Source organism: Podarcis melisellensis (genome assembly GCF_964234715.1).
Source record: "Podarcis melisellensis genome assembly, chromosome: 3".
NCBI lineage: Eukaryota > Metazoa > Chordata > Lepidosauria > Squamata > Lacertidae > Podarcis > Podarcis melisellensis.
The window spans coordinates 62,818,245-62,830,654 of NC_138530.1; the positions used below are offsets into that span (position 1 = coordinate 62,818,245).

General features: G+C 41.9%; 1 protein-coding gene across 1 annotated transcript; it reads left to right on the forward strand.

Annotated features, from left to right (window-relative positions):
• Window positions 1–4,934: 4,934 nt before the first annotated feature.
• LOC309367701 (trace amine-associated receptor 5-like) lies at window positions 4,935–5,954 on the forward strand (the record flags this gene model as incomplete). Its single annotated transcript, XM_081907246.1, has 1 exon — window positions 4,935–5,954. The coding sequence occupies one exon, from the start codon at window positions 4,935–4,937 to the stop codon at window positions 5,952–5,954; it is 1,020 nt and encodes a 339-aa protein (XP_081763372.1).
• Between the last annotated feature and the right edge of the window lie 6,456 nt (window positions 5,955–12,410).

The window sequence follows — 12,410 nt, forward strand, 5'->3', positions numbered from 1 at the left end:
ATGGGCACAACCCCCTCTCGGGGGTTGACCAAACCAAGTTGAGTCCCTGGATTCCTTTAACGGAATACAGTAGTACCTCCGGTTACAGACACTTCAGGTTACAGACTCCGCTAACCCAGAAATAGTACCTCAGGTTAAGAACTTTGCTTCAGGATGAGAACAGCGGGAGGCTCCATTAGCTAAAATGGTACCTCAGGTTAAGAACAGTTTCAAGTTAAGAACGGACCTCCAGAACGAATTAAGTTCTTAACCCGAGGTACCACTGTACCCTTCACATAGGGATGGTGAAACCGTTCTCCCATCCCTATCACCTGAACCAGTGCCTATTCGCAAACTTACAAGTTGTGATGATTTGCTACACGGCAGGCGAAACTCAAATGGCAACAGCCAATCAGCCAAGTGGGGAAAATTCCCGCTGTGCCCCTGTCCCAACGACAGACGACACACGACGGCATAGCAAGGTCAATCGCAAAATGCCCTAAATATAGGGAGAGGTGGGTGGGTGTTCCGATGCACAAGCTGAAATAGGAAGCTCTGGGTCACATGCATAGGTATATATAGGTCCCTCAATCCATTTAGAATGCACCCCATTGGCCAGATTCAACCCAGCAACGAGGGACCTACCAATCAGGTGTTGTAGCTGTCCAATATACCTGCCTACAACCAGGAGGTCAGTCTCCAGGTCTCACTGCAACACGTGCCCCCTTTTATAGAGGACACGCTTTATCCTGCATGATCAAAGACATTAGGGTAGTCCTTGAAGTCAACAGGCCAGCCCCCCTATTCAACACTCAATGCAGTTTATAGAGCATTCAGTCTTTTAGCACCAGCGGTCTGATTTACGAAGCCCCGGTCCCAATCCTGGAGAGGAGTCTTAGGTCTTAGGTGCTCTGACTCTATTCATCTCTACCTTAGATTTGTCTGTAGCAAATGGCAGAAAACTGGCAGGTAGTTGAGCTGTCCATTGACAAGAGACAGGATGTCCTGATCCTGGGCAGAAACATCAGGACTGCGCTGGGAATCAGACAGTTGTTCCCATTCTTTTTCTGGCCCATAATAATCTCTGTCATACCTATGGTGTTTCCTTGAGCAGCACATTGGACAGGGGGTGATTGTGTGGTTGACCCTAAAGTGAGACTCTAAGCCTTCACAAAGTATATAGTAAAGCAGTACAAAGAAGATGCTGTTTGGGTTAGCTCACTTACTAACAAACAACTGTTGTTATACTGCTGGTTTTAAAACACTTTTTGCAAGCACCCAAAATATCATTATAGTCTTCTCTCAGCATTCTACTGTCCTGTCAAGACCAGAGCAAGTTCTGTACCTCCCAGATTTTTTCCCCTCTATCACTGCTGCATCCCACCCATCCACCAAAAAGCCCAAGGCAGATTAAATGGACTGCTCTCATTTCATCAACAATACGTTGAGGTTAGGCTGAGAGACAATCAGTGCTTTCCAACTTTAGACATGCTCAGAGTTTAGTCATTAATTTCAATGGGTCTGCACTGAAGACAGTTGATACAACCCAACAACATGTCTAAGGAATAATAACATTGCCTGCCCTCGTTGCATATTGTCGTCCAAGCTTGCAATATTTGGTTGATAAGGTAAAACATATATATGAAGCTTCCAGTGAAGGAATGTGTAAGTAATATGGATGAGAATGAGAAATGTCTCACAAGAAAATGCAGCTCATCTAAAGAAAGTAGAATTGCAGCTTAATCGAAGAGGTAGGAATGACGAGAGAGACCTTAACTGGGACTTAGATGAGAGGGAACAGGCCAAATCTGTGGGGAAAACAGTGGACAGTTAGAGCAACATTATTATGGGCAGGACATGTATAGACAATTGGTGACCCTGCTGTTAAGATTAAACAGGCAAGTGAGTAATGAGCATGGAGGTCTGTACATCACAGGGCATTTGACATTGCTGTTGCTGAAGACGCATGTGCCTTGCTGACCACACCTTCAGTTACACTGCTCATTAGAAAGGACTGGATTATATAAGGCATTGGCTGATTTCAGACTTCCCAGCTGAAGAGAAACTCTGGAAGTTAAGGCGGCGGGCAACAGCAGGTAATCCTTACTGTACTTTGTTCTATTTCAACCCAACTACAAGAAATTGGATTTTCATTTTCATGTATATGATCCAAGTCTTTATACTAAATACACGTGCGTTTCAGTTACTTTTTAAAAAAAGTTTCAGATAAACTACTGAAAGACTTTGTCTTAATTCTGGCTTTAAAGAATGTAACAAATTCAAATCATCCAGACTAATTGTTGGAGACTTCCAAAAACACAAAGACACACTCACACACACCTTGGAAATTTACTTCAGTACTGTCCTTTATCCTGGTTTATTTGCTTTGTAAAAGAGAGTTTTGATATTTGAACTGTGATACCAAACCACAAAAATCAATAAATATTGACTATTTTTAATCTTTTGGATGTGAGATTTTCAGTCCTGTAATTCTGCAGTAACTGGAAATGAAGAAACACCCTTTTTAAAAAACCTGAAACTTATTTTTTTGGAAATTGTGAGAAATAAAGTTCTCATTTATTTTGTTCTCCTCTTCATCCACATAACCAATTTTTCATTTTTCATTTTAAAAAACAGATTTATAAAAATACAAATAGAATCATAACCAAGCAAAGATTGAAGATTAAAAAATACACCGATGTGCACACAGTGCAATATTCCCATATGCACGTACAGTATTATAAACAAAAATGTAGATTTACTGAAGTAGCCCAAATCACCCTTTTTCAACACTGAGCCATGCTGTCACTTACTCAGGGGTAGGTCCCATTGAAAGTATAAGGACTTTCCTCTGAGTGAACAAACAGAAGATAAAACTGTAAATTATGTAACAAGTCAATTTTTAAGTTCACCCTAACAAGCCTGTTTCCTATATAGACTTATGACTTCTAGGAGAAGGTGGCCGGGTCAACCCTGCTAGATGGGCAGGGTTTAAACAATAAAATTATTATTATTATCAGAGGTGAGACAAAGGGAACATGCTCTACTGATGTCTGTATCTATAGCTATCTGACTATCTACCTCTCTATTGGGAGGGGGGCATATTTAGGATACCCCAGAAATGCACTTTGTCTTTTTGGAGAGTTGTTGCTGCATTTTTTTTTATTTGCAATGTTTTATACAACATTTTAAAGTCTTCTCAGTATGGAAATATTGCCCCACCACATTAGTCCTGTAAACCCTGAAGAATGCTGTGATCTCTGTTACAGAGCAAGCATGTGGTTGCGCCTCTAGAATGGGTGCAGCCAAAAACAAAATCCTCCTACACCAGGCATCCTTATGATCATACTAAAGTGTCATGGCATTCAGGCGAAACAAAAAACGAACAAAACAGAACTAGTGAGCACTCACATTTGAAGTCCCTATCTAAAACCTCCTAATTTCACATTAATTTCCCTCTAACACTTCACTGTACTTAAATCAGGGTGATTTAAAAATGAGAAGGTGGATTTCGTCCATTCTTTGTCCACTTAAAAGTGGAAAGGGGATTTTAGTCTGCTTTCATGATCATGAATACAGTATAGAACTAGAGGAGGAGGCTATTACAGATTAATGAATCAACAGGAAAAGGATGTGATTTTGTGTATGTATGAAACTAGTGGGGTTACACCAGTTTGACTGATCACCTAGTTTTGTAATAATATTCTTTGAGCTAGACAGACTGTCTCCTAAGGATTCTTTGCACAAATATTACACTCTGTGCTTCATAATTACCAGGCAAAGTTCAAGGTTTTGGTATCAACAAATAATGCCCTATTAGAGACAAGGGAAGGGACGCGGGTGGCGCTGTGGGTTAAAGCCTCAGCGCCTAGGGCTTGCCGATCGAAAGGTCGGCGGTTCGAATCCCCGTGGCGGGGTGCGCTCCCGTTGTTCGGTCCCAGCGCCTGCCAACCTAGCAGTTCGAAAGCACCCTTGGGTGCAAGTAGATAAATAGGGACCGCTTTCTAGCGGGAAGGTAAACGGCGTTTCCGTGTGCAGCTCTGGCTCACCAGAGCAGCGATGTCACGCTGGCCACGTGACCCGGAAGTGTCTTCGGACAGCGCTGGCCCCTGGCCTCTTGAGTGAGATGGGCGCACAACCCCAGAGTCTGGCAAGACTGGCCCGTACGGGCAGGGGTACCTTTACCTTTACTTTAGAGACAAGGGAGAAATTTGATTCAGTTCACATTTAATGGTGAACCTACTAAATTCACCTTCCAAAATGATTTTTTAAAAATACAGCCATCTTTCTACATTTGCACTTCTCCAAATTCTGTAGTGCATTCTCCAGCCATGTAACATGTATAAAAGTAGGGTTATAAAAATGCAGATATTAGTGAAAATAGCATACAGAGGTGTACTTAGTTAGGGAAAATTGTTTTGCAAAAATGTATATATGGCACTCAAATGCTGTTGAATATTCATGAGAACATCACAAGAAAAAAAATCACAAACCAATGTGGAAATATGGAAAACTGAACTTAAAGATCAGGAAAATGAAAGAAACTGAAATGGAGATAGCTCCTTTAGAGCTGGGTAACTTGAAAGACTGCCTTTCCCCTTATATACCTAGTAGGTCACTGCTGCTGTCTTCAGGAGAGTATCTACTCCAAGTCCCTTAAATATTACTATTTATATTTTTCAGAGACAGTTGGAAGGCATTTTTGTTTCAACCAGCTTTTCCAGCTGGGTAAAAAGATGTTTATTCTGTATTTCAAAGAGAGCCAATTTTAGTTGTTTGCTTGGTGTGTTTGTAAATTACCTAGAACTCATGTGGGAGGTGATTCATAAATTAATGAACTCGGTCATGTAATAAAATAAGTAGCTAAGTATTTACGCCCACCCTCCCCCAGATACAGAAGAAAGATTGCCAGAGCCAAAACAGCTGAGAGGGGCAGAAAGAAGTGGTGGAGAAGAATGAGCTCTGCTGCGGAAGCTGCCCCAGCCCCGCTTTGCTTTAAGATCAATGGCTCCTGCTACCGAACCCTACATCCCTTTGGGGTCCAGCTAACCATCTACGTGGTCTGTGCCCTGGGCATGCTACTTACAGTCCTGGGGAATCTGTTGGTGATTATTTCCATCTTCCACTTCAAAATCCTTCACACCCCTACCAATTTCTTGCTGCTCTCCCTGGCACTGGCAGACCTCCTGTTAGGCTTAACAGTCCTTCCCTTCAGCACAATCCGCTCCGTGGAGAGCTGCTGGTACTTCGGAGATGCCTTCTGCCGTTTCCACACCTTCCTGGACACTGTCTTCTGCTTGGCCTCCATTTTTCACCTCTGCTTTATCTCCATCGACCGCCACTGTGCCATCTGTGACCCTCTGCGCTACACCACCAAGTTCACCGTGAAGGTCGCTGGCGTCTACGTTGTGGTCGGGTGGGGAGTCCCTGTGCTTTACACGTCCATCTTCCTCTATAGCAAAAGAGTTGAGGAAAGTTTAGGCCAGTTCTTGCAGGACATGCCTTGCGTTGGGAGCTGCCAGCTGCTGTTCAACAAACTCTGGGGCTGGATCAACTTCCCGCTCTTCTTCTTCCCCTGCCTCATCATGGTAGGGCTGTATGTCAAGATATTTATCGTGGCGACCAGGCAAGCCAAGCAAATAAACAGTGTCAATCAGAGAGCCGGGTCCATGCGTCGGTCAGGAGCGACAAGGCGAGAAATGAAGGCAGCGAAAACACTGGGAATCGCTGTTGGCATCTACCTCTTATGCTGGTTGCCGTTTACCGTGGACACGATGGTAGACAGTCTTCTAGATTTCATTACCCCACCTGTTGTGTTTGATGTTCTCATTTGGTTTGCTTACTTTAATTCAGCCTGCAACCCTTTGATTTATGTGTTTTCCTACCACTGGTTCAGGAAAGCTGTAAAGCTTGTTTTATCCCGTCAGATCTTCCATACAAGAACGTCTACTGTGGACTTGTACCAGGAGGAATAACCCAAAGGCAACAGAGGTGCTAACTTACTACATGGCTGGATACCACCCAAAGATGGAGGGGTCAGGAGATCTGGGGCCTAGCACAAAAGGCTTGGGATTCAGATCTCCTGGACCATCCCATGGACCAATGCCCATGGCTGAAGTAATTTTGGTCACAACCACACCATACATTTAAACAACTCTTATGCTGCTTTAAACATCATGGCGTCCCCAAAACGATTTTGCAAACATTAGTTTGCAAAGGTTGTTGACCCCACAGAACTAAAATTCCCAGCACCCTTAACGAACTACAGCCCATAGGATTCTCCATGACTGCTAAATTGGTATAAGAATGTTGTAAACGTATGGTTGCTATAGAGTGCGAAAAATGTGGAATTAAACGAAACCCTGTAAGCGAAAGATATGGCGAAGAAAGGGACTCATTTATTGCTTTATTAATACAGAATGTATGTATGTATGTATGTATGTATGTATTACCATAAGATTAATTCATTTTAGTAATGGATTGAAGTGCTACCAAATGAAAAGAGAAAGTTATCTGAACACGGTAGCAGTTAAAAGTACAGAAGCCGAAATAGGACGGAAAGCCCGAATGGATTTAATCAGTACAGTAAACACCTTGATTTTTGGTTGATCATTCAGTAGGAGCCTACTTTCAGGGTACATTTTATTCAGTTTGCTTTTTGAAACGATATTGGTGCATTACTGTAACAAAGGATGATGAATAAAATATTAAACTGATTTCAATTGTAAAAGTTTGCTTTCTTTTTTAAGTCACCTCACACTTTTGTCAATATTTGTCAATATTTCTCAAGTTGTTGACAATATTTGGGAAATATGCAAATATATTTAATGGTCAATCGATCAATCAAGATGATTAATGGACTAAAATTCTTTACCCGGCTGAGAATATTTCTTGCAACAAGCGCTTTGTATCTTCTCTTTCCCTCCCCTCGTCTCTTTTGGAGGGTTTTGCTCCAGCAGGATGCATCAGCAATTTCTTCTGTGAATGATGACATCTGTGATTCTATCCACAAAGCCTCTCAATAATTATCACAACTTATTTCATAAGAACAATTATTTCCATTTTTATTTGATTGCTCTTCTGTTTGCATATATTGAGCAAATGTGACTCTCTTTGTGGAAATAGATTGTCCTCTGACCTTCTGACCTGAAGAAATATTTAAATAGCAGAAGCATATTTTCAGCTTCAGCTATAATTATAGCAGCAGCCAAATCTGCCCACCTATCTCCTGGCAGCCTTGCCTTGACTGACCTTGGGGAGGGGAGAATGGAAACCAGCTATGGACACTTTGAAACACGTGGCCCATAGACCATAACAGGTGCTGGGGTTGCACTCAAGTTTTCAGTAGTATGTTTCTGAGCAAAATTCAAAGTGTTGCTGCTGACCTTTAAAGCCCTAAATGGCCTCTGCTCAGTATACCTGAAGGAGCATCTCCACCCCCATCATTCTGCCCGGACACTGAGGTCCAACGCCGAGGGCCTTCTGGCAGTTCCCTCACTGTGAGAAGTGAAGTTACAGGGAACCAGGCAGAGGGCCTTCTTGGTGGTGGCGCCCGCCCTGTGGAACGCCCTCCCACCAGGAAATAAAGAACTATGTACACAACTTTTAGAAGACATCTGAAGGCAGCCCTGGTTAGGGAAGTCTTTAATGTTTGATGTTTTATTGTGTTTTTAATATTCTTTTGGGAGCTGTCCAGAGTGACTGGGGAAACCCAGCCAGATAGGCAAGGTATGAAGAAGAAGAAGAAGAAGAAGAAGAAGAAGAAGAAGAAGAAGAAGAAGAAGAAGAAGAAGAAGAAGAAGTTGTTTGAGGTTTGAGGTTTGTTTGTTTATTTACTTACTTACTTTCCTTCCCACACCCTTCTCTATCTTGGGTTATTACTTTCCCCTGTTTCTGCTCCCTCATCTCTTTTTCTCCTCCACATTCCCTGCTCTGAATGCTACTTGTTTTTCAAAACATGGAGGTTATAGTAGGTGGTCGAATGGGTGATAGGTTAGGATTTTAAAGTGATCGGTTAGGATTTTAAAAATGTTATATCCAGTGCTATTTTTCTAAAAAAATGTTTAGGGGTACTCTCATTTTGACTCAACAAAATCACCATTTTATAGTTCAAATCGGGGAAAATGGATTCAAATCAGTAAATGGACAAAAGTACGAAGAACATTCATTACCTCCACACATTCCACACTTCTTCACACACTGACCGTGCTATAGAATTTTTTTTTAAAAAAAATTTTTTTAAATTTTTTTTAGTTTCTTCTCCTGTTAGATTCACAAAATGTTCAGGGGTATGCATACCCCTACATTCCCCCAGGAAAAGCACTGATTATATCTTTCCAACAGGTTAAAACATTAGCAGATTTAAAAGTAAATTCAGCAGTATAAGTTATGTTGAGATGAAGTGAGACAGAGGGGATATGGATTGACTAGAATATGCAGTAGTAATAGAGTTTTGGAGGAAACCATGGAAGGCGGGAAGGGAAGGTGAGGTTTAATGCATTGTTACTTTTAATGTGGAGAAATTGTAGTGATGAAAATTATAAATAAAATTTACTTAAAAAAAGAAATAGGAATACATCTTTCCATGTTAGTTTATAACCTCTGATTTTAAACTTCTTTATGTGTTTTTATTATATATTTTTAATTTTATAGTGGTATATAAATGTTTTTATAAATAAATAAATATGCTCATCTCTTGGGAGCCCTCAGCCAGGGTCCTCAGAAGCCCTACAATGTGCCATTTTGCATAGTTTTATTTTTGGTCCAACTAGACTGTATCCTTGAACTGTGGTTCCTCTTCCTTGCCAGGCTGAAGAGGTGTGTGTGTCTGCATATAGAAATCTCTGATCTTTGTGTGGCTGGAGTGTAGCCTACTGTACAAAAGAAAAAGTCCTATCTGTTGCTTCATCCCTGGGCAAATCACTTTGCAAATGTTTAACCTACTGGTAAAAGAATAAACCCACAAACTAAAAGACGTAATATGTGCACTGAAGTTGCAAACAAATAGAATATGTGACCAGATGCTTATATACCTAGCTCTGAAAGGAGCCTTATATTATGTTTGGATCCATGATCTTTGGCTCCCACATGTGGCTGATTCTTGCACATGATATGTGCTTTTATACCACCTGCAATGTGGTAACTCTATTGCTGTCTAGGCGCTGCTGCAGTTCCCAGTTACTTTATGTGCCAACTACCCCTGTATAGTCTCACTTAGGTCATCTGGGGAAATTCTATTCATGGTATTGCAACCTTCAGAATACCATACAGTGGTAACCTCAAAGCAGGCATTTCCTGCTAATGCCCTTGTGCTATGAAATGCACTTTCATCTGCCATATGTGAAGCAGAAACCATCAGTTGCTTCAGATGTCTTGTAAAAAGATACCTTTTTGTCCAGGCTTTCCCTGACCTATAAAATTGGGCCCTGTTTTTAATTCATTTGAATTCCCTGAATTCTTGTCTTTGTTTTATATGCTTTCATACTACTGTTTTACTGGTTGAACACTGGTTGTTGTTGTTTAGTCATTTAGTCGTGTCCGACTCTTCATGACCCCGTGGACCAGAGAACGCCAGGCACTCCTGTCTTCCGCTGCCTCCTGCAGCTTGATCAAACTCATGTTTGTAGCTTCGAGAACACTGTCCAACCATCTTGTCCTCTGTCGTCCCCTTCTCCTTGTGCCCCCAATCTTTCCCAACATCAGGGTCTTTTCCAGGGAGTCTTCTCATGAGGTGGCCAAAGTATTAGAGCCTCAGCTTCAGGATCTGTCCTTCCAGTGAGCACTCAGGGCTGATTTCCTTCAGAATGGATAGGTTTGATCTTCTTGCAGTCCATGGGCCTCTCAAGAGTCTCCTCCAGCACCATAATTCAAAAGCATCAATTCTTCGGCGACCAGCCTTCTTTATGGTCCAGCTCTCACTTCCATGCATCACTACTGGGAAAACGATAGCTTTAACTATACGAACCTTTGCCAGCAAGGTGATGTCTCTGTTTTTTAAGATGCTGTCTAGGTTTGTCATTGTTTTTTCCCCAAGAAGCAGGCATCTTTTAATTTCATGACTGGGGTCACCTTCTGCAGTGATCATGGAGCCCAAGAAAGTAAAATTTCTCACTGCCTCCATTTCTTCCCCTTCTATTTGCCAGGAGGTGATGGGCCCAGTGGCCATGATCTACGTTGTTTTTTTATGTTGAGCTTCAGACCATATTTTGCGCTCTCCTCTTTCACCCTCATTAAAAGGTTCTTTAATTCCTCCTTACTCTCTGCCATCAAGGTTGTGTCATCTGCATATCTGAGGTTGTTGATATTTCTTCCGGCAATCTTAATTCCGGCTTGGGATTCATCCAGCCCAGCCTTTCGCATGATGAATTCTGCATATAAGTTAAATAAGCAGGGAGACAATATACAGCCTTGTCGTACTCCTTTCCCAATTTTGAACCAATCAGTTGTTCCATATCCAGTTCTAACTGTAGCTTCTTGTCCCACATAGAGATTTCTCAGGAGACAGATGAGGTGATCTGGCACTCCCATTTCTTTAAGAACTTGCCATAGTTTGCTGTGGTTGACACAGTCAAAGGCTTTTGCATAGTCAATGAAGCAGAAGTAGATGTTAAAATAGAGATGTCTAATAGATGTTAGAGATGTTAAAATATTAAGTGCAGCTATTATTATTTTTTATTACTTACTGGTAGTTAGCGTTTTATGGGCAATTGGTATGAAAAGGCAGTAAACCTACCAAATTGCAGAAAAACAGGTCCAGAGGGTTTTGTGGTAGGTCACTTTAAAGTTGATTTTGGAGTGATAAAAACACTGAGCCCCTCAGGACTGAAGTTTTTTTGCAGGTGTATTCTGAAATGTGTTCTTGATACATTAATAGTATTAGTTGTAGATTTATTTCGCTTTAGTTTATTCCGCAGTGCTCCCTCAAGGCTTCCATAATCTTCCTGCCCAGAAGGGCAGCAGAAGTGGGAGGCGATGGGAGGAGGACCCAATCATTTGTGATATAAAAGAAATACTGCTTTAAGCAGGAAGTTATGGAATTTGCACTGATTGGAAATGAATGAGTGTGACTGCCCTAAAGCGTCTGCAGGTGCAAACAGTATTGAAAGTAGGATTACGTATGACTGTCCCGATAGCGTCATGAGCAGAAATAATCACTAAAAAGGACATCTGGCGGGATCCTAAAAAGAATTTGCTTTCTGGGTAAAACTCATTTCCTCTCGTTACAAACTAGACCTGTGAAGGATATTCTCTACCCTGGCATCTTCCTTAGAGGCATTCAGTTTTGCTCTTGCAATGCTAGTCCCTATCCCAAAGCACTGGGATTGGAGAACACTGCTTAAATCATCCTCTCTTGATTACAGGCTAGACCCATCAGTCATAATGGACCACTTCATCTGTACCTGACCCCCACTCTGTTATTTGCTCCGCCTTCCTCCATCATCAAACTCTGGTATTATGTCATTATGGCAAACTCAGGTATTGTGATGTCTGGATTCCCAAAGTGCCACAGAGTGCTTCAGAGGTCCCTTCTTCCTCATGCCCATCTAGTAGAGGCCCTCTTTCACCTCAGATAGGCCCTGAGGCCATACCCTCCAACATGTTGAGTCCCCAAACTGGGACACACGTTTTTCCATCCGTGCTCTTGCATGGATCACGTGGCCTATGCAAGATCACAGAGCCCAAAAGAAGCACTTTTGGGGTGGCCATGCTCTCACAGTGCCCAAAAAAAGGTACTTTTTGAGGGGCAAGATCTTGACTGGAAATTGTGAGAGATAATGGCACCCAAAATGGCCGCCATCCTCTCACAGGAAAAAATGGGATGTCTCTTTTTTTCTCCCAGGACACTTGCGTGGTATGTGAGGCATCTCACTTTGGCTTGGGATGTGTTTAAATCTGTGGCCGGTGGCAGAAGTCAGTGAGGCTGTCGGTATTCGGCAAGAGAGTCTGGCAATGCTGGACATAGCTCCCGAAAACCACAAGCAGGTAGCTAATATTTATCACAAAGCAAGGTAACTTATATTATACCTTGGACACTTTTTGTTTTTTTAGGATTGAGACTCCAACTACACCTCTTGTTCATCTGGGAGTGGGGCTTTACTTCTTCCAAGCCTTACTGTCGATCCCAGGGTATGGTCTGAGTTCACATGATGCAACTTGCTAAAGTCTAGGCTAAGACTGAAGTCTGATCAGGGTTTGGATGGGGGAACCCCAAGAACCCCATTTATACTGTGAGCTCTATGATAAATTTAGTGACTACATGAAATGCCAGGATCCTTACTAGATTCTCTTGCTTCAAATGGTCACCCCCATATTTCAAAATAATTGGTACACCCTTGTTTCTCAGGCTTTCCTCATGCTTAGTAGGAAATGTTATTAAAATTGCCCTTCTAATTAATCTACTGAAATATGGATTACACATGACTGTGGAATTA